Source organism: Manacus candei, unplaced genomic scaffold, assembly GCF_025592945.1.
Source record: "Manacus candei isolate 608988 ecotype Guabito, Panama unplaced genomic scaffold, ASM2559294v1 h1tg000005l, whole genome shotgun sequence".
Lineage (NCBI taxonomy): Eukaryota > Metazoa > Chordata > Aves > Passeriformes > Pipridae > Manacus > Manacus candei.
Genome location: NW_026138053.1, coordinates 26,081,496 through 26,104,771, shown reverse-complemented (window position 1 = coordinate 26,104,771; position 23,276 = coordinate 26,081,496). Strand labels below are relative to the sequence as shown.

Sequence of the window (23,276 nt, the reverse complement as noted above, 5' to 3'; positions counted from 1 at the left end):
AGGGTTGGACTTGATGATCTCGGAGGTCTTTTCCAACCCAGTTGATTCTATGATTCCCAAAGCTCAGCTCCTTAAAAGAGAGTACAAAGTTCTGCAGAAAATATAAATTAACAAGAAAGTCTACAGGAAAAGAAGCATCAAGTCCACATAACTTCAATGCAAGCACATGCCACCAAGGGGACAAGCAGGGGCAACAAGCCATCCCTCGATCCCACCCAGCACATGCTTTGTATGACCACTGAATAAGAAGCTGCCAAGTTGTTAGCCACAGAAATGAGTGACCCAGCAGAGTTCACCAATTCAGCTTCTCCTTTTTCTTCTTTCCAGTCACTTAGTGTTTTTTTTAAAGCAGTATCTCCATGTTAAATGGATGTAAGGACCCAAGACAGTCAATTCTGAAAAGTCATCTTATAATTGATGGTTAACAAGCAGGGGCTCAGCAGTCTGCTTTGTCATTGCTACCTGGAAAACCACGATTGTCATGAGCAAGAAATCGTGCAAATCCCAACAGGCACAGGAAGACATCCTCGATATCAGCACCAAAGCAGCGAGGAACTGTGTCACTGCATCAAGAAACATCATGAAGAGGACTTGGAAGTTTTCCAAACTAGACCTAGGTAACCTGGTCTGAATTCAACATCAATCCTGCTCCAAGCAGGAGTCTGGACTAGAGGTCCTAAGGTCCCTTCCAAACTCACTTCTTCCATGAACAGAAGCAGAATGAGATTCAGATCCAGGCTTTTGACAAATAAATTCAGAATATATGTGACTGACCTCTCATGATAGTCAGTGGCACCTAGATCAAAGCTGGCAGGAGACTTTGGAGATCAACCACACTAATATGGACATCAAGACTGTCAAATGAAGACCTCTCACTGACCAAAAGTGACACTCAAGCATCCACCACTGAGAGTTTTCTTTAGGGAAGTCACTAAGAGATGAGAAACCCTTTTAAGGAAACTGAAAGCCAGAGGGAAAAAAATAATACCCAGAAGTGCTGTGTGCAGGAGAGCTGAATTCTCTAAAATAAGTATATTTTCAAAAAATGTTGAAGGACTAAAAGATTGAGATCATTTTCCTCCACCTGCACAAAGTAGGAGCAGAAAACCATCCTGCTCTGTACCAATACCACAGGACAGGCAGCACACAGCACCCTAATTCTGCCTGAAGGAGTTCAATGAATCCACAGCAATTAAAATGTCTGGTGACAAGAGAAGTACCCACCAGTCATACATGACACTGTTGCCCCCCAGCAATGGCAAGGCAACTCAGCACTGAGTGTATTTAAAGGCTTTATTAATAGAGCCAAGGGGAAGACACTTCTGTTTCATAGCAACCTCCAAGGTTTGGAAGTTTGTTTCTGTTCTTTTTTCGGGACAGAAACAAAATGTCCCTGACATTTTTCAGGAACAAAACTGTAATTAGTTATGAGAGCTGGAGATCAGCACCTTGCTCCTTCCAGGGGCATCATCCCATGAGTAGGCTGAGTAAAGGTACAAAACATTTCTCACTCCAGAAGGATAATTTTGCATCTTCCCTACCAGTTCACTTCAGATCAAGAACTTGAAACCCCGTTTCTGCAATCCAGGCTTGTGCTTTAAAACCATAAATACAGGAAAATGTTATCAAGCTACAGTGTCCAGACCAGCTTCTCTTCCTAAAGCTTTAAAGGCAGAAGCGTTCCTGGTGATATACTGCCCTAAGTAAGAATGCTTATTTTGGCAAAACTTCATTTAGCTGAGTGTCCTCTGCTTGAGAGGTTAGGAAGGAAGCATCTAGCTGAGAGCCCCCAGCTGAAGAAGAATTCTACTTCAGAGCAAAGAGTGCTGTAGAGGAAGCTGCACACACCACCTTCAGAGGAACACAGACACCCTCACCCTGGGCCCATGTCACCGCAGCAGGCAGGACCATCAAAAGCCCCCTGAGGCAGCTCCTCCTGCCACAAGCCCATGTGGAACAGCACAAGCACATCGCTCTGTGGCAGCTTCACAGAGAATTCCCAACCAATGGATCTGGGCTTTTCTTTCCCAAAACAGAGCTGCCTGCCACCCCCAGCTCCCAAGACATCACAACCTTCTCCTTGCCCACACAGACCGAGTGGAACAGACAGGTAAAGGCCATTCTGATGTTGAGTTACTAGACAGCCCTAAAGGCATCCTATGCCCCCCTCTCCTGCTAAAACCCACACCTGGAGCAACCTGTAGCAATGGAAGAATTCCCCCCTCCTACCTCCAAAGGTTCACACATGCACAGGGTTTCAGGTTCCAGGCAGACCGACAGAAGACAAAAAGGAGAAGGGTGCTATGGAGACTGGGATGCTGTGTGAAAGAACCAGTCAGGAACTGCCGCCTCAGCTTCCCCTGAATCCCAGTGGGATTCCTGGCTCCTCAGGTCACAGGAAACACCACTGCATTCACAAAGGCAGCAGCACAGCTGTGCTGCCAAGCACAGGCCCCACACAGGTCTCCTGTCTCTGCTTCCCATTTCTCTGCAGGGCAGATAAATCCAGGTGACAATGTGGGTTGGATCCCTGCCTCCACACCACACTCAACACATCTGTCCCTTTACTCTTCTACTTCTCCATCAGACATTAAACTTCTTCAGAGCACAACAGGCAATGACACTGTAGGTCAATTCCCAATATATACATATAGAAGACTTCATAATTTTATAATTATATGATTTTTGAAATCTTTTAATCCGCCTCAAAGGCACCAAGTCTCTACCAGAGAAGCACAGCAACAACCAGCAGCTGGCAATTTCCACCTCTGCAAACCCTCATTTCAAGAGACTGCACTGCACTTAGGACATAAACAGTTAGGAAAATAGGAGAAGGAACTAAATACTGGTTTTGGTTGCACTGTAATTCTAAGGAGCAGGATAAATATTTGAAAGCCAGGTTGAGTAAACAGGAAAGCTGCAGACCCCAAAAACGATAGGATCAGCCAGGTTCCTTTTCTGGATTTTACCACTAATTGTTTCCCTGTGCTCTTGGCGAGAATTTTAATGCCTATGTGCTTAAGAAATCCTCTGGAAAAGCATATTAGCTTCCAACAGTGCGCTGGAGTATCACAGGGCAGCTGGGCTGGAGAGCAGACTCTTGGAACACCGACCCTGCAGGCTTCTGAGGGCTGTGTTTAACCTGGGAAGGGCTATTCCAGCTTGCAGGGCCAGCACCTCTGATGTCACCATGGATAAAGTGGGGGTTTGAGTGCTCTTTGTTCAGGTGCACATCCCAGTGCTGGCAGCAGCCGAAAGATGACATCTTGGTAAAGCCCAGGAATAGGTAAAGCATATCAGGGAATTCTTGCAGTGCACTTAAGCTCCCAACACGCTGCAGTTTGGGCACCAAGCCAGAGATGATGGTTTTCCACTCGCCATCCACTCAGAGCATGGACCTGCCTTGAGGTTTCATACTGGTCAGGAACCATTTCTACTCTTCTCACCTAACTACCCTTGAAAAGATCTCGTGCTCGAGCATCCCAGGTCACTTGTGGATGGACCATGTGTCACCTCTAACATGTCCCAGTTGGAAGCTGGTCACCAGGTGTCCTGCACTGCCTCTGCCTAAAGGGCAGATAAGCTACAGACCTAGTGGGACACATACTTTGTTGTGTTGAACATTCCCTCTAGTCAGAAGCACTGGGGGAAAAAAATTTAAAAGTAGTGTTATTTGTTAGTTTTTAAATGTAAAATGATTATATGCAAAACACTGGAAAGAAACACAGAAAACCTCTGGATCTTTCACAGATTTTCATCGCTTTCTACACTTTCACACCCCGCACAGTTGTGCTTCTGCCACATACTAAAGTAAAGAACAACTATGTGGAGATTCCCAAGCTGGTACAAAGCCACAAGCACGAAGCAGCTCTGCAATACAGGGCTTTGGCAAAATACAAAGAGAAGCCACAAAGAGGAAAGGGAGCCCCGCACACACAAGGGGCAAGACAAACATAACAATGAAAACCAAGTGGCTGCGACAGCTCAGCCACTTCGAGTCTCCATTTCTTCCATGAGAGTGGGAAAGTCAGGGAACACAAACGCAGCAGAAACAAAAAAGAATGAAAAAAATAAAAAAGGAAAAAAGAATGAACCCAAGAACCTCTTTCTCCCAAGAGCTAAGGAGCTTTCTGTAACAACCTGACAAGAAAGTTCCCAGGGAAAAAGCAAGCTGCCAGCTATATTCCCAAATTTAGCACAGAAATACTGTGACCTATGACAGCAAATATTTCATAACTTACAACCATAAGGATAAATAGAAGCTTTAAAAAAGGCTTACAGAAGCACGCTACTCATCTGAATTCCAAACAAGCCTCAGAACATAATAGCATTTTCTCATTAAAAAAAAATCTATACTCTACATTATTTTTTTAAAGGAAGTTGAAAGTTACTACTGTTCTTCAACTGGAACGCTCCAGATATATTAAAATCATCTTACAATTATTTTCTGAAGAGGGAAAGTACAGGTGTGCACTCGCTCAGAAGAGATTTAGCTGTGCTCCATGCGAAGTCAGGGAGCAGCGCTTCCCAGTAGCTCCAGCCCCAGCACTGCCATGTACCAACCCACAGCCAAGAAAGGAATAAACCAGTAAGTGACGTGAAGTAACCCAGTTCTCTTTATGAAGCTTTTTAATGTGCAATTTTTAAGATCTCTTTATATTCCTACGAGCACCCGTTGCACAAGTCACAGAGCTGCGTGGAAAGGAGCATCCTCCTTATGACGTAGGGTCTGGTTTTGGGATCCGTCCGAGTCTGGGTGGGGAAACACCATTAATTGCTCCTTATCAAAATACACATTCCCCTGCTGAGCTGGGACTTGGAAGATAAGATGATCCGACTAAAACAGGGGGAATCCTCATCACAAGAGGAGGCAGAAAAGAAATCTGTGCAGTGCAGCAGAAGGAAAGAGGGAATAATCGCTACGTTGTGAAGACTTGAATTTCAGAAATCCTCCCTTTACTCTTACCATTTTAGGAAAGCTAAAAAAAAAGAAAGAAAGAAAAACAACAACAACAAAAAGCAACCCCACAGCTTGTTACCTTTCCCTTATGTTTGTCCTATGTCCCAGTTTCCCGCAGAACTGCAATTCCATACATGTCATGGATGACTTTCACAGCTGCACAAGAGACAGATGGATACAGATAATACCTGGTGGGCTCAAGATAAGCCCGTGTGTCTGCTCACACCATCAGACACGGTGCAATAAAAGTTGTGTGGTCATTGCTGGATATCCACTATGACAAAATGCAGACACCAACAGCTGACTGCTGCTATAAAGAAACCAGCCCGAGACAGGAGGCCCAGGAAATTGCTCTCCATCATTCCATGCACTATTTACATCTGGGATCTTGTCTCTGCAACCACAACCGCCAAAGATGCTCACGGTTTAGGTTTAGTTTGGGGACACAACTTCATAGTTAAAGAATCCCACCAAATAAAGACCCTGCCTGTCTTTAACTCCTGATCTGAAAAGCCTGGCTTTGGTTTGGGGCAAGCTCAGCAAAGGTGAAGCTCCTGAAAACAAGTTATTTGGTTTTCTCACCGGTTTCAGCTAGTGGGGAGAGGGAAATTGCAGAAACTTATGTATTTGCTGCATGGTACAGATCAGTACACTGTCACTCTTTCCTCTGTATCATCACTTGTGCTTTATTCCCTAATATATATATATTATTATAAATATATTATATATATTTATTGTATATATTATTTATATATTGGTTGCCTGCACAGCAATGTGACAAGGTAAAACACCAATTGTTCAGAAATCCCAGACTCAGTCTATTACTTACAATAATCACAAGGCCTAGTGAATGGTAGCACACTAAAACCCCAATTTATCAAAAAGACAGTCTCTTCTTGGCTCAGAAAAGCAGCTCCTCAGTTCAAGGTCAAGAGGACATCAGTGAGCACAACTCCTTCCAAAACCTGGTGCTTCTTTAAATACAAGACATGCTCCAGCTTCCAGCGAACCTGTCAACACCAACACAATAGCCCTGCCTCAAGCATTCTATTTTTAACATTTTCCATCCACGCAAAGGACAACTATTTAGTAAATCTAAAGGAAGCAGAACCAAAAGTGACAGACTGGAACAGAACTTTTTTCAGGGCCAGCCTGGTTAACAGGAGCACAAGCCACACCCATGGGCAGTCCAAATGCCTTGCAGGGATTACTGAATTACAAACACATACCGGCCTCAGAGAGAGCAGAGATGCCCAAAACTGCCCAACCACCTGGGGGCACAACAGCACCTGATGGAGTTGAATTTGATGCAAAAGTGGATGCTCATGTGTGGGCGTAAGTGTCTTGTGCTTTGGCTGCCATGGAGAAGAGGTGCTACAAAGGATAAAGCTGACCTTAAATAGCTTGTTATTTATTGGATGCATATAATCCCCTTAATTTTCCTTTGGATGCCAAGGATCACACTGTAAGTCTGAGCACTCCCAGTGAGCCCCCTGGCCTATGTACACGTGTGCACAATATCTTTAGCCAACAAGCCCTTGCTTGCCTTGCTGGCAGGATTCAGCTTGTGCCCGGGTTGGAGACACCCTGCTCCAAACAGTCACAAACTCACTGAGTTGGAAGGAAACTATGCATTCAGCATCAAAAATAAAGTGACCCAGAGGTTCTTCAGTCTCTCCCAGCAGGAAGGAAGGGCTGAGCACTCCAAAAGCCCCAGCAGGAGGCTGCAGCTTACGTACCCCAGTGACTTCACGCTGCTTTTGAAACCAAGCCCACTTCAGACAATTTTCAAGCATTATCTGGGGTGGAGGGAGATGCCTGTTCACCACCTTTCCCCTGAATGGGGGAAGGGGAAAGGATGAAGTTGCACTACAACACTGTGCCTGCCCTTGCAAAGGAGCTTTCCTTGATGTGATAGAAGAAATATCTGTCCCCATGCTCTGTTTCAAGCAGGAATAAACCAGGAATTACCTTGGTGCACACTGTGCAAAGCACCCCCACAAACTGAACACCCCACCAGTGAACCCAGTACCTCTTCCCAGCACATCAGAGGCAGCCCCAGGCCAGCAGATGGGCTGGATACTTCCAGCAAGAGTCAGATGGGCTGGATCCTCCCAGCAAGAGTCGTCTGGGCAGGAACTGCTGCATACCCATGCAAAAATCCATCGCTCTAGGGGTTTTCTTACTCATCTTTATCTCCGTGTGGGCAGGGCATGTACTAAAGGGAAACCTCAGTAAGAAAGGCCCTCAGGTATGCTAAACTCGTTTTCCATTCCTCCAGGCACCCACACATTAAGCTAGTAGGTGAAAGTTGCATTAAAAAAAACCAAAACACTTAGGACTAGTGAATTTGCAGGATCAAAGAGCACTTTTTTGGTCCCCCAAAAAGGGAAGGCATAACCACTTTTAAATCTATAATCTGCAAAGATCTATCACCCTTCATTGGCTGGCTCCGGTTGCTGGAAGAGCAGCTCTACAGCTCTGTACAGGTGGCAGATGACTTGCAGGAAAACCTCCTCCTAAGAAGGCACATTTGCCAACTTTAGTTTAAAAGCTTCCTAAGAGATGAAAAGAAATGCTGACGTAACACAAGAGCTGTTCTAGTAATTAACCCAAATCACTCCAGCCTCCTCCTCTCCTTATATTTAACTCTTAGATATACCATGAATATCAGCAGTACCAGAATCCTTCATGGGCTCTTCTCCATCACCACAGGAACTCCAAGCTCATAAAGAGAAAAGCAAGTCATTGTGGTGTTATTAATTCTAAAATCAATAAGCCTACAAATTTAAATTGCATTGGGATGCACCATCTCCAATCTTAGTTTCACACTGATTATTTGTTTTAATAACTCTTTGTTGTAGAAAGCTTTAAAAAGACAAACAAGTGGACTGTTTATCAAGTGATTTTTCCACTCTAGAGCAGTCTGTTGCCCTTGAATCTGCCTCCAATATCACTTTGCCCACTTATTTTAGTGGGTTATTCATTTTAAAAAATCTCATTATTACGGCTTATGCAAAGTCTGCTAAAACAAGCTAGGACAGCTGAATCTCCAATAAAGAGGTTTTGCATGAAGTAAAACTCTACAAGAATTCAGTTTTTTAACTTAAGCACAGACGTGAATATCTTTTCTATTAAAACCCTCCCCCAGAAATGCTCTCTGATCTCTTTCCCAACCTTTTTCTCTGGTTTTTTGCTTCAACTAATGAGCTGCGAGGCACAAAAGTGGAATTTTCAAATCGCTCGTTTCCTTCCTTTTACAGAAGTTGAGCTTTCAAAGCTCACAGTAGTTTCCCCATAATCCAAAGTCCCCACTTTTGAGTTCATCTTAGAATCACAGAATCCCAGAATGGTCTGGGTTGGGTTAGAAGGGACCTTAAAGACCACCTCACTCCACCCCCTGCCATGGGCAGGGACACCTTCCACTAGCCCAGGTTGCTCCAAGCCCCGTCCAACCTGGCCTTGGACACTTCCAGGGATGGGGCAGCCACAGCTCCTCTGGGCAACCTGTGCCAGGGCCTCACCACCCTCACAGAGAGGAATTTCTTCCTAAATTATCACAAGGATCCTTCTGAAAAACTTTTAGGGTGTTTTCAAAACTGGCTACCACTGGTGCAAGTCTGTCCCTCATCCCTGAGCTGTGCCTCCCTGGTGCCTCCTTCCCACCAGGCAGAACTTCTGTGGCCCCAGATACACTCTGGTATCACCAAGGCCACCAGAAGGTTATCTTTCCATCAAATTAACTGCTGGCCTTAATCAAACAAGCTGATCAAGCAGCCAAGGCCTGTGTGATTCCTTGCCCCCAGCTGCAGTGAGGGAGGGCAGGGCTGAGAGATGCCAATGTACCTTGAGAGAATGTAAAGCCACACCTGCATTCCTTCCCTCCCAGATTTTAAGCACCCCACTGAGCCCCAGGACAGCTATTCTGCAAGGACAGGCACCATTCAGGCACACAAAATGCCTCTGCCTTGTACTCTGTTGTCACAGCAACTGAACACAAAGGTTGACTGTCAGCATGAAAGCCTTGGGGTGGTGGAAGAGGAAATGGGGGAAGCAGCAGATGTGTAGGATAAAAACTGTGTGGAGATACAGTACAGAGATACACGGCAAGTACTGAAGCCAATCCTGACAGAAAGCCCAAGCTTCCTACAGCTCATCCTTATGGCTTATACTTTGTTCTGGAGCATTATAGGATGGTCTGGGTTAGAAGGGACCTTAAAAGGTCACCAATTCAACTCCCTGCAATGAACAGGGACACTTTCCACTAGCCCAGGTTGCTCCATGCCCCATCCAACCCAGCCTTGGACACCTGCAGGGATGGGGCAGCCACAGCTTCTCTGGGCAACCTGTGCCAGGGCCTGAACATCCTCATTGTAAAAAACATTTTTTTTCCTATATCTAGTTTCAATCTACCCTCTCTTAGTTCAAAACCATCACCCTTGTCCTATCTCTACAGACTCTGCTAAAAAGTTTGTCCCCACCTTTTTCAACCCTTTAAGTATCAAAATTAAGAAGTTTAACGATGGTTTGATTGTTTTATCTTGGCAACATACTTCAGAGAAACACAAGTGTGTGTCTTTTAGGCACGGTAGACAGAAGATGCTCCAGGAATGCCTTCCCAATTTATTAATCCCTTTTTAACTACCGATTCAGAATGACCACTAACCTTTTCCAACAGGGTAAGAATCTTCCCCTTCAAAATCTTTCAACATGCCTTTCTCAAGGATGCAAAAAACCCACACAGACCTAGCAGTTACACGCTCTTAACTACAAATGCTTGTTTACACTTCAAAGCAGGCATCTCCTGCTTGAACTTAATTAATTAATCATTAACTCTATGACAGAAGGAGTATGATGTTCCAGTCTGCAACACCATCATAATTTCCTCTCTGTAGGCAGATGCAAGAAAAAAAGAAGTGGTTTCAGCATCTACCTCAGGAAGCAGGACAGGCAGAAAGCCAGCACAGAATTTTTTTTTATTTCTTTTTGAGTCTGTCCTTATTTTACACCTGACAAGACATCCTGTAGTACCACTGAAGGAACTACCACTTCTTTCCCAAAAGCAGCCAGGCATCACGTAACCTGGTAAAGAACTGCTACACATAAAACACCTTTCAGAGGTTCCATGCCTACTTTCCAGTCAAAACCTTTTACAGTCCATTACCTTTTCTGCAGAGTTACCTCTGCTGTTTCAGCTTTAGAACACCAACAGGAGAAAAAGCAAAAGCTGATAGATTTTAAGCGTATGTTTCAAGATGAGCTTCCCTTGAGCAGCCAGCACAGGTACCTGAACAAAGCAAGACCACAGACTGCTAGGGGAACACACGCTCCAGTTCTCCACTCGCATTTTTGGCTATTCCCAGCAAATTTCTTAAGCAAGTCTGGACATGTGTCACTGTGCAGAGGGGGTGACAGAGAACGTTTCCCCTGTTATGCTCATCACACACAGAGGGCAGAGACGGGAGCTGAACTCTCCACATTTTCACATCCTCTGCAAGTCCAACGGCAACACCAACTCAATTTCTTAAGGTTTCTTCCAGCCGGGTTTCTCCTGTGGGTTCCCCAAAGCCTGGAGCAGCTCTGCAGGGGGAGTGCAGGAAGGCCCGCGGATGCCTGGTCCCAGCAGCTGTGTGTTTGCAGGAAGGACAAAAGCCGGCGGGGCTGCCAGCACTGCTGGGAATTTCAAAGCCTCATTCGATTTAGCCAGGCGCAGTTCAAACTTTCTGCCACACAGCACTAATGACGCAGATTAACAATTCCAAACTCTATCCTTTCGGCGGAACCACCTCTCTTCCCACAACCCCTCTCTGTACCCTGTATAAGCATTCAATACCACTCCCCTGGATGGATCACCCTTTCAAAACACATCTCATTCCCTCCCACTGTTTTCAAGTTAATGTCAACTTTTTATGGGTGAGAGCAATAAAGAAAATCAGGATTTGTGGGGACAGAAGGGCTGGGAGACAGGGTCCCTCCCAGCCACCAGAGCAGCATGTTAATGTTGTACCACGCAGCTCACAAAAGAACGTGCCACAGCCCTGGAGTTGCAAACCAGACTGAATGGTTGACATGAAAAAGGTGATAAATTCACAGACAAATTAACGAGGAGACATATTCAGCACGAGGTTTCGCAGCAGGAAGAACTGAGATCCCTAAGAGCATTTTTAACCTCCTCCATGGAATAGCTGGTGACACTGTCAGTTCCAGCAGCCCAGACCACAGCACTGCTGTAACTCCCCATCCAAACCCTCTCGGTTAGTTAACCATTTTTTTGGTGAATAAGCACAACGAGATCAGAGCCAACTACTTCAAATGCACCAGAAAACCAGCCCAGTGCCTTCCCAGACACAACAGTTTTACAAGAGCTGTACCCAAAGCTCTCAACCTCTGCTGGTAACCATAGTGCTCATGAGCAGCCAGTGCCACAGCTGCACCACAGCTGCTCCAAGTGATTTTTGGACATCATGGTGCTATGAATTATGAGTAAAACATGACTTGTCATCAAAAAACCATGTTACTGCCGGGCTTTTGCTTGAACTTGCAGAGAATCAAAGCTTAGAAAGGCAAAAAACCCGACTTTGGGAATCTTCTGATGTTCTTCCCCAGGGCTACCCATGTACTTGCAGAGCCACAGACATGCATTTTCCTAGAGACTTCTAGGAATCTCTGGATTCCAAATTAAAGATCTTTTAAGAGTGCCTCTTGGATTACTTTTTTATGAAATTGTGTGCTCTGTACTCAAATAAAGACTGATAGCAGTCTGCCAGGGAATGAAGAGAACCAACCTGGGTTGCAAGAGGTGCCCCAAGTTCAGAATTTACAGCCTTTCCAGCACATTCCAAGAAAGTTACAGGCTTCTCCTGACACAGTTCCTACATCTTAAAGGAACAGAAGTGCAGGACAGTTAGGCTATGAGGAAATCTGCAGCACAGCAAACACACCTCAAGTGCTATGAAGCTTTTGGAAAAGCTCATCTCTGCATCCTTACTTCCAAAATAATCTGTACTTTGTTTTGTAAGGAAATCGGGTTTAGCTGCCCCAGGGCTGGCCCTGCTCAGCCTCCCAGCAATCAGGGCCGGCTGTTGGGAGGGAGGGTGTGAGAAAGGGGCAGCACACCCGCAGATGTGTGCAGAGTCACTCTGCTTAGAAAGCACAAGAGCGGTGACTCGTGTAATGCCGGTAATTTAATCAGTTAACTCATGCCTGCAGAGCATGGATGGAGGGGATTGAAGAGCCATCGCAGTGCCGAGCAGCCCTCCCAGCTCTGCCAGCAACCCCAGTAGAGTGGGACAGGGAGGGAGCAGGTTGTGAAGGAAAGCAGGGAGAAAACTAGGTTTCATTAAAAAGACACCTCACGATGATGGTGGGATCTCGTTTTATTTAGAGTTCCAGTTCACACTGCTCCGCCGTAGCAGCTGCCCCATCCCTGCAGCCCCAAATCTCTTTGCTCCAAGCTCTTCTTCACAACCCTGCTGGGAATCAGCAGTGACAAACATTCATTTTTGAATGTTACATCCTGGCTTCAACTCAGGAAAACTTTTAACTCCCTTGGATAAGGGATGTCCACTCCACCCCAATCCCTAACGCATGCAAGAGGAGAAACTACAGAACAATAGTGAGCACTTAACGATTCTGAACTTGCACTGTACTTCTCAGTCTGACCAAAATGAAACCACCAGCACCTTGTCTGTAGGCATGCATAAAGCAAATGTTCAAGGGCAGTGGCAATGCTACCCCAGCAGGTTGAGGTGGCTGCTGGGACCAGAAGTGCAGGGAGATCTCAGCTGAATAACCTTATCCTGGGGAGAGGGGAACCCTCCCAAACTGCAGAGCCCAGGAACATCTCAGTACCAGGGAAACTGGAGCAGGAGGGAGGTGAAGCCCAGGCAGGCTGCAACGAGCTTCAGAAAGGAGAAGAAAGGGAGAGAGGGGCAAATCAAGCAGGAGGTCTGCAAGCTTAGAACAACCGCAGACAAGCAACAGCTTCTCAACTAGTTCATTAAGCTGATTCAGTGTTGAGAAATCCCTCATCCTACGTTACTCCAGCCAGGAGAGCAGGACCCACAACGCCCAGGAAGGCAGCCAGTGAAAGCTGAGGAAGCAGCAGCTGGAAGGGAAGGGAAGCATCAGCTGCTGAAACACAAAAAAAGCAGGTTGGCTGGGCCAAGCCCTGCCTGGGGACAGCCGCAGCCAGGAGCAGGGCAGAGGGAGACACGCCATGCAAACGGTGTTTTTCAGGAGCTGGGAGGCAAACACAGCAGGCAGGGCAGCCTGTCCAGGGCTGCTCCCCAGGGACCAACCCTGCAAGCTGCCGGGAAGTAAATCCCATTGCAAAATCCCACCGGATGGGAGCATGCAAAGGACTGCAGATGAAAGGACTATAAATAACCATCATAATCAGAGCCGACCACAGAAGTCCCAGGACGAGAACATTTTCTTTTCACTCAGTCAAGCAGTCCCACTTAACACTGTGATATCGAGAAGCATCTGATGGTACTTTTTCCAGAAGGGACTGATTTTTCATTCCACTAATCTCTGTAAGAGATACTCCCAATGCAATCTGAGCCTTTCAAAGCATGTGGCTTATACTCCACAACCTTGTAAGCACAGCATAAGAAAGCACCAAGAAAACAGCCTGTTTATCCCTCTTCAAGAGGTTCCAAGGCAACAATTTGCTTAAAGATTCCAAGACACACTATTTTTTAATTCAAAGATTAGAAAGATTCACCTTTCTGAAACAAAATATACAGGGAAGGGAAAGAATATATTTATGAAAAGGCAAAAAGCAACCTGTTCAGCATCCCTGGTATTTCCCCCACCACCAGAATAAACCCAAACCAGCCAAAGTGCAACACACTGCAAAAGCAATGGCTCACAGAGTTGGGAACAGGGTTTTTTTCTGATGCTGAGTGGGCTGAGCTATAAAGCGGACCTCGAAAAAAAACAACCTTTCAAGATAAAAGCAGAGTACTTAAAACTAGGCTGGTGCCAACCACAAACTCCACAGCACTCCCTCAGCCTTGAAGCACCCGAAGGAACGAGCATTCTGGGCAACCCACTGGCAAGCCAAGGGCTACCACATACAGCCAGCCACTGCCCACTTCAACACATATGTGAAGAACCCCTGTTATCCAGCAGGTTTTGATGCTGAGTAGGTTTTAGGGAGTTTGGGGTGGTTTTTAAGAGGTGATCTTTCCATTACAAAGAGTTAAGAGCAATGTAAGGGCAGTCTTCCTCCTTTCCACTTCAGGCCACAAGTAGGGGCCAGGTGCCACTCCTGAAGCCGCTTAACAGTTCTGCATCCTGATCTTCCCCCAGGAGCACCTCAGGCCCCCAAGGATGAATTAGAGATTTACCTTGTCCTCCTGCAAAACACAGGACCCACTACAATGCCAAGTCAGGTAAGCAGCTCTCCAAATACACCAAAGTCTACAAGAGAAACAAGAACATAACAGAATGCTGAGCTGAGAACCCATAAACCCTGTGTCTTTGCAAGATCTCAATGTATCATCTCTACAAACACCTTAAAAGTCTTCCCCTTCCCCCACAAAAACACCAAACCCCCAAACCAACTGGACAAATAAGCCCTCAAGTTCCCTGGAAGCGTACCTCCCATGTACAAGATGGTACTAGCTTGCCTACCGAAGGGAAAAAAAAAGTCCAATAATAGTTTTTGGATACTATTTCTAAAAGAGGAAATTTTGAAATTCTCCATTGCTGAACACAGCTGTGTTGTGTCAGAACTGCAGGCATGATTACCACTGGAAACAGCTCTTTGATGACTATCACACAGGAATATCTAAAACAAGTAGAAGCATGGAAACAAAAACTGTTTTGCCACCCAGTTTCAAAACAAAATGCTGAATATCACTGAATAATATATTAATGGGGTTGGTTGGGGTTTGGGTTTTTTTTTTGGTAAAAGATCTCCCAAATAGGGCTGGACCGGTAGAAAAAAAAGATTAAAGACCGAGGAGGTTTTTTTTTAAATTTAAATAAAATTACCTTGCCATTTCATATCCTTTAACAGTTGATGAGTTTTCCAAGTTTCTACGTGAGAAAAATTCCTAGAAATCATTAAGTTTTATCTCAAAAGTACCTAAAACTCCACCAAGGTTAACAGCAGTTTGCACCTCCAATTGGCAGGCTACAAAAGGCAGCTTCTCTTCTTCAGTACTCCTGGTCCTATTTGACAACTGTACATGTCTACCAGCAGCAGCTCTCTAATCTCACAGCACAGTTGCTTCATTAGCAGCTGTCCTGAAGCTCTCATCAATGCTGGTGTGATAGCCAACAGCACCAGCACACTGTTAAAATCCGACATTACTCGAGGAATACTATGGACAATAAGAGCAATCCCAAGTACATCCTTTGGAAATGGCTAATCCTAACATTACAAAGAGTTCCAAACACAGCTGGGCATGTCACATTGTCAACACAAGCAGCCACACTCATCCCTCATTTAAAGCCTGTAAAGTGTGATTTGAGACACGCAGGGCTACTCAGTACCTGGGGGGGGGAAAAACAATATATTCCTTTTTGTGTGGTGGGACAATAGACCCAGCAAGATTCCTGCGATTTACTGGGAAACTATTAAACTCATGTTATTTTGTAATCAAAACGCACTGTGGTAGCCACCAATAAGCAAGATCTCACAGTTAAGAGATGTGTAAAAGCAGGCTGATATGGTTCTTCCCAGACAGGAGCTCACATGGAGGGAGGCAGACCCTGGCTGAGCTTCCAAAGGTTATTACAGACCAGACACAGTGATGCAAGTTGCTCAGTTTGACACACCAGACCTCATATCCCACAGGTACAAGACAGAGGCACACAGTGATCCTGCAGGAAAATAGCACGCCCTCCCCAGTGGTGGCAAATGATGAATTAAGGCCCCAGGACACAAGCAGGAGGTCTCAGCCTGACAGAAGTTTTACAATTAAGGACAATGCTCATGGTTCTGTTTTTAAGAATGATGGTGAACTCAAGGTTCGAATTTCCCATCCCATCCATCTGCGCTGGAAATTCTTTTCTCTTCGTGTTGTTTGCAGAGCAATCATGTTTTTCATTTCCGTGGGAAGCAGCAGCCTGGGATTTTCGCTTGTAGGCTCAGAGAGCCCAGGAGAGCCTCCTGAAGCCTCAGGCTACAAGAGAAATGCTACCTAATAAGCCAGAAGTTTTTCAGCACGCTAACAATTCTGAGCAGCAAACAGTTTCCAAGGTTTAAGCCTACAGAAGGAACTATTTGAGTGTTTGAAAACCAGTGATTAATCCTTCTACCAACTCAGGGCAAGCACCACAAATAGCAGCTGGTTTTGCAGCAAAATACCACGCGGTTCCAACTCTCTCCACCTCCCAAAACATGCACTCTCCCTTGTATAGTATTCCCAAAGGTGTCACGCAGTGGCATCAGCATCCCAAGGCAGAGCAGGAGAAAACCTGGGAATGTAAAGGGTATGCAGGAAGCAATAAAGAGCTTTAAAGCCCCTTTACATAACTTCATTGAACAACTGCTGGCCATTAAAAGCCCTGATCTCTTCACTGCTCGTGTTGAAACCTGCAAAATGTAAATCAAGCCTTTTGGAGGCCAACTAAAATAGAGTCACCCCCAGGGTTCCACAAATACCACGGCGAAGCCGCTGCGGGCACAGGGCCGGCCGTTCCCAACCTGGGCTCCACACGCCTGTGAGGGCTTCCCGACACACCCCAAAACACCAGCCTGGGCGCCGGAAAAGCTCCCTCGACGCCTTAATTACCATTTCTCCAAGTTTTTAAATTGCAGCTACGCCAGGCAGAGCTTCATGTGCGTACATCCTGCCTGCAGCACGGTGGTTCCCTAAGGTAGGCAGTGAACCGCAGTCTCGTAAAGTTTTAATGGGATAACCGGCAAACCAAGGGCATTGCTCCACTGAATGAAACAAAGCAACTGCATCCCGGTGGTATAAGCTACCTACTTGATTTAAGGCACATTTTATAGCCCTCCCTTCTGAGAAAAAAAAAAAAAAAAGCTAGTTTTCTGTACTAGCTCAAAAAAAAAAAAAAGTCTCCTCTGCTACAAACAACAAGCAAATCAAGCCAGGGCTGAGCATAAGAACTGGCACCTCGCCTGTGTTTCCTTGCAAATGCCTTCAAATGGCAGTCATGCCCCAAACCATGCTTCCAGACAAAGTATATATAACCAGGCATCATCACTCTCCTCAAAGCCAAATAAAGGACTGAGTGGGTAGAGAAGGGGGAGGTGAAGGAGACAGGCAGCCCATTTCTCCAACAACAAATAGCTTCACAGGTTTTTCTTTATTTTATACACACAAGACACCACCCAGCTCAGCAACATGGGTTTCTAGGCTGGTCTACTTTAGGGATTTCAGGAGCCAACACACTTTTAACACAGGCAACCAGCAATTTCATCTCTCCCCTTGTGAAAGGCAAGCTAGCAGAGGGCTGCTTCCAGGACTGAACACCAGCTCCTCTTCCCAGGCAATGAGAGAAGAGGTTGGAATTGGTCTTTCCTGCTACAGATGGTCCTGGATTCAGAGCTGAGGCCACCAGCACCATCAGTCAAGCACATCTCCTGGGCACTGTCCCCGCTGACATGCAGCGGGCAGTCACCCACACTGGGAATGCCAGGTCAGACCGCTCCCGGCTCGCAGGCTGCGGATAAAAGCACGGCTGCTCTCAGTGGAGATGGGGTCACCCCAGCACAGAACAGCCACCAGCATGCTGAGGACGCTGCCTCTTTGTCCGAGGAACAAAACACTGGGATCACGAAAGCTGAAATCGAGCACATCTAGCCAGAGGGTAAAAGTGGTGGGGAAAAATGAGAGGTGGCTCTAGAGGGGCCAGTTGGGAAGGGAATGTGAAGGCACACACAGAAGTGGATAAAAAAAAAGTGTAGAAAGAGTAGAAACAGCACACAGAAATTAGAGCTGCAGAAAGAAAAAGTGAGAAACTGCTCTGGAAAATTATACAGCATCTGAAAAAAATGCAAACCTTTGCCCACCAAAAGTACTCCATGTACCTCCATGCTGTTTCTTTTCCTCTTCTTCCATGTTCTAAGGAGCATCTTTAACACATGGCTTTGTTTTGGTGTGTTAGGGGTCTAAACAGCAAAGCTGTGCTCAAAGTGTGGAGAGATGCCAGAACTATCCCAATGCTCCCAGGACAGGCAAACAGCACACACTGTAAAAATAATGTGACTTCACCAAAAAAAAAAAAAAAGGCAGAAAACTAACTACATACAGTAATGCCTTGGCTTTCATCTTCTACTTGGGGCACTGCTGCCCCAAAGTCCCCTATTCAGGAATACATGGGAACACAGTAGGAGGGCAGCATTGGAGGAAAAAAGTGACTGGCTGGGTCAAGTCTAAGTCAGAAATGATTCAACTTGAGGAACTGTAAAATGGGATAAGCCAAGGGATACTTTTGAGAAAAGTGGAAGAAGGGACATAGTGGTGCTCCCCCCTCCTCTCATCCACTAACCTGATTATCCAGACACCACCCTGTGAACGGGTTCAGCTCCCCCCTTCTCCTGATTTACAGCTGCAAACTCATGTCTCTAGGCCTCTTGCGGGGGGACTCTTACTCAGGGGGTCTTAATACCCTCTAGTACAAAGAGAAACAGCTTTTATAACTCCAGATGTTCCTGGTGCAGGGACTGGTAATTACCCCAGTTCCCCTCTCCACAGGGAGCACCTTCATTTCTGGGCACATATTTCCTTTCCAAGCAATTCCGAGGATCCAAGCCTTTAAGTCTCAGCAGTAGTGATATGTGTTGTACTTTCTGTATCAGGCTATTTGCTGGCATCCAGTCTCAAAACTAAAGGTTTCTGAATCTTCTTACAACTCCCAGTTTAAAACAAGTTTAAAGAAACCCACATTCCCATGCTGGCAGCAGACCCACAGCTCTTACTGACCTTTCGCAGGCTCCTCTGAAATGTTGAGACTGTTCTATGCGGACTGAACATCGCTGGATGTTAATCAAGACATCTCAGCCAGCCAAAAACCTCAGCACAGAGCAGCATGTGCACACTAACACTGCCGGTCCCGAATGGGTGCAATGCAGCATGACCACTCAGGACACCAATGCTTCTAGAAATGAAGGTGACTGCAGCATCAAACAAGGATACGGGTCTGAGCACAGAGCTTAATCCTCGAAGACCAGGCACAACTGACTGCATAGAAGGGCTTTGTGTCCCAGAATGCCTTTATGTCCTACTAAGTACATTAACACTTGTCAAGCTCTTTGCCTCCTTCTCTTAGTGATGTCAATAATTAAGTGTCCCAAAGACCATGGTGCCCGTGGGCACCCAACAGCTCACGCAAAGAAAGATGGTTTGACGTCACAGAAGTAGAGCAGAACAACGCTGCAAAAGAGTTCGGGGCACTTCAGTCTAAAACTGTACTTTCAGTATTTGACAGCTCTTCAACTTGCCATGAACTCAGCAACATATATAGAGTTGTACAGGAATATTTACAGCATGTGCACAGAGAGCTTAAAGGTCTGCTGTTAGTCATCGTAAAACTAACTCCTGCCAGCACCACCATGCCCACAGCAAGCTTCTAATTCTTAAAAGGCTTTACACTACAAACACCTCACCCAAAAACCTAACTGGGAAAAAACAGGTTAAAAAAAATCCCCCTCAAATATGTGGAAGTCAGCCAGGTAGCTTTGCTTAAAAGTTGTACTCTAGTCGAAAAACAAGGTAGAGCCAATTCACAAAGCTACAAGAGCCCGCAAACAAATCCAGAACCCAAGGGACTGTGTGGCAATACTACAATATTTCAATGATGCAATTTTTTCATCAAAGAACTGTGCATATTTCTTCAAAGCCCATGACACAGCATGATGTTTGCTCCAGTACACTGGAAAAATACTGCTGTTTTTCAAAGAACACCCATACACACACAGGTGCCCATAAGACAGCAGCAATACATATATGTCCATAAAATTTTGCCTTGATAACGAGAATTATGATTTCTATTAAAAAAGAATTTGAGATCAAATCTCAGCTTACCAGTTTTTCCAGGAGTCCTGAATAAAACATTCCCATTGTACAAAGAAACAAAGAAAAGAAGATAACAAGGTTTTAATAACTATCTCCCCTTATCTGATCAACAAGACATACTTACACGGTATATTTATTTTGAAGCTCCTAACACAAAGAAACACTTCAGGGCAGTGAGGCACTCCAGGCTACCGGGGCACATCAGTGTGGTCACCAGGTGACCCCGGGTACAGGGCACAATGTCATCATCTCCATCTCACCAACGCAGGTGGGAGCTTTCATACAACCTGTCCTCAGGTTGTGAAACCCAAGACCCAGCTCCCCAAGCCCTAACGTAATTTTTTTCTCTGAACTATGTTATCAATGCTAAACTTAAGGCTCAACAGCTGCTCTTGATTAGAAGCTGTGAATGGTTGCAATGGGGCTTTCTTTAATTTTTCCTTGATTTAATGACATGAGGATATACGCTGTGGTTTCAACTTTCCATTGGCTGGCTCATCTTCTAGTTCTAAACCATTACCCCTTCTCCATGTCACAACAGCTTGAATAAATCAATGAAGAGAAGAAAAGAAAAGCTTGTCCACAAACCAAGGCAAAGGCTACAATACTTTATCCCAAAGGAATCTCTGGGAAGGTAAATTAATCAGAAAATCCACCTTCCTTTTTTGACTTGCTGTGATGGGTTCTTCAGCAATGCTGACTGCTGACACACCTAATCCACCCAGCAATTACAGGAAAACACTGCCCTGGGGATAAGAGGATACAGAGCAGATGTGCCCTCACACACATGCGATATTCCACAGTGCTCACCACTTTTCAAACCTACATCTCCCACCTGAACCACAAACCTGCTGCCTGGAACACTCCAGGATCCAACCTGGGGCTTGGCAGTGCTGGGTTACGGGTTGAACTCGATGATCTTAAAAGTCTTGTCATAGAATCCTGGAATGGCCTGGGTTGGAAGGGACCTTAAAGCTCAACCAGTTTCACCCTCTGCCATGGGCAGGGACACCTTCCACTAGCCCAGGTTGCTCCAAGACCTGTCCAACCTGGCCTTGGACACTTCCAGGGATGCAGCAGCCACAGCTTCTCTGGGCAACCTGTGCCAGGGCCTCACCACCCTCACAGGGAAGAATTTTTTCCTGATACTATTCCAATCTAAATAACTTGATGATTCCTGGTGCATGGGGCAGCACATGATCACTGTGAGCTCACCACTGCCAACTGCCTCTGGCAGCACAGGCTGCTCCTCTCACAAATCAAGAGCACATCCAATGCAGACTGCAACGGAGCATTCCCTGTAATATTCATTGGAGAAGGCTGAAAATAAACTTTACCTAGCACTGTTGGGTATCTGTGAGTACACTATCAGCCAAGGGATGAAGAGCCAGTGCAGGGCCAGACCTTCGGCTGAGGGTACCCCTGACACAGCTCAGGGGTGCAGGAAGCATTGACTTAGACCACAGACTTAAAACACAGCTGGGGACCTGCAGAGCGAGGATCTGCTTACACCCCCTGAACCCTGTCCTGGAGGTGCCCCATGAATGGAGCTGCCACTCAGCACAGAATCACACAATGGGTCAGGCTGGAAGGGACCACAGTGGCTCATCTGCTCCCACCTCCCTGCTCCAGCAGGGTCATCCCAGAGTACAAGGCACAGGTTGTGTCCAGAGGGGTCTGGAATATCCCCAGGGAGGAGACTCCACACCCTCTCTGTCTCTGTTCCAGTGCTGGGTCACTGCACAGCAAAGTTCTTCCTCATGTTCAGGTGGAACTTCCTGGGCATCAGTTCCTGCCCATTGCCGGGCCCCCTAAGCAGAGCCTGGGCCGACCTCTGACACTTTCCCTTTGGATACCAATATACATTAATGAGATCCCCTCTCAGTGTCTCTTTTCGAGGCTGAGCAGCCCCAGCTCCCTCAGCCTTTCCTGCACCCAGAGATGCTCCATCCCTTCAGCATCCTCACAGCCTCTGCTGGACCCGCTCCAGGAGCTCTTGTCCCTCCTGTCCTGAGGAGCCCAGAGCTGGCCCCAGCACTGCAGATCTGCCTCACAGGGCTGGACAGAGGGGCAGGATCCCCTCCCTGACCTGCTGCCAGTGCTCTTCCTGATGCACCCCAGGATCCCACTGGCCACCAGGACCCGCAGCTCCCTCCCCGCAGCGGGTCACCCCCAGCCCCACCGGTGCCCACGGTTACTCCCCCCAGGCGCAACACTCTGCCCGTGCCCCCTCCCCGCCCTTACCCAGGTGCAGGGTGAGGTTGACGGCGGTGGGGTGCTGCACGCCGGCCAGCATCGTGCGGCTCTGCCACCAGGTCGCGTCGGCCGGGCTGTTGTAGTCGGTGAGGAAGGCGGCCCCGTGGCTCAGGTGCGGCTGGGCGGCGTCGCAGAGGTGGCAGGACTGTGTGACGCCGGTGACCCCGGTCTGCACGCAGTACTCCTCGGCCGGCGCCCCGCACGTGTGCGTGGCCAGCACCGTGGCGTTGAACGCCGCGTTCACGAACTCGGGCATGCAGCGCTGCGCCCGCCCGCTCCGCTCCTCCGCGCACTCGTCCATGGCGCCGCCGCACCGCGCGGGCACCCACAGCCACAGCACCCACAGCCACAGCGCCCGGCGCTCGCCGCCGCCGCCGCCGCCCCCCATGGCGGGGCCGCGGGACCGGCGGGGGCGCAGGGGGGTCGCTCGCTCGCCGGGTGCCGCCGCTCCGCGCCGGCCGCGGGCTGGGACGGGCGAGGCCCGGCGAGGCGAGGCGGGTCGGGGCGGAGCGGGGCGGGCGCGGGGCAGGCCGGGAGCGGAGTCCCGCGGCGGAGTGAGACCGCCCCCACCGCCCGGAATGCGCCGCCTTAAAGCGGCGATGGCGGCGGTGGGACCACCGGGAGCGTACGGCGCCTTCCCGCCCTCGGCGGTGGCCCCACGAGGGGCTGAGGGAGGGATCGCCCTCAGGGCAGCGCGGGGACCGACTGTGGCGGCGGGAGTGCCCTCGCAAGGCTGCCTCTTGCACACAGTCATTTTGGTTGGAAAGGACCTCCATCATCGAGATCATCGACAAAAGGACCAAGATTATCGAGTCCAACCCGTGACCCATCGCCACCTTGCCAGCCAGACCAGAGCACTGAGTGTCATGCCCAGTCTTTCCTTAAACACCTCCAGAGACGATGACTGCACCATCTCTCTGGGTAGCCCATTCCAACATATAATCACCCTTTCTGTGAAGAAATTCTTCCTGATGTCCAACCTAAACCTCCCCTGGCACAGCTTGAGACTGTGTCCTGTCACTGGTTGCCTGGGAAAGAGGCCAATCCCACCTGGCTAC

At 47.3% G+C, this 23,276-nt stretch overlaps 1 protein-coding gene across 1 annotated transcript in view; it reads right to left on the bottom strand.

The window, feature by feature from the left end:
• Window positions 1–22,636, bottom strand: part of LAMC1 (laminin subunit gamma 1) — a 65,409-nt gene extending 42,773 nt beyond the window's left edge. Inside the window, exon 1 of the mRNA XM_051793492.1 lies at window positions 22,207–22,636. Coding sequence (XP_051649452.1) covers window positions 22,207–22,606 — 400 coding nt within the window. The 5' untranslated portion in view covers window positions 22,607–22,636. The remainder of the gene's footprint in view (window positions 1–22,206) is intronic.
• Between the last annotated feature and the right edge of the window lie 640 nt (window positions 22,637–23,276).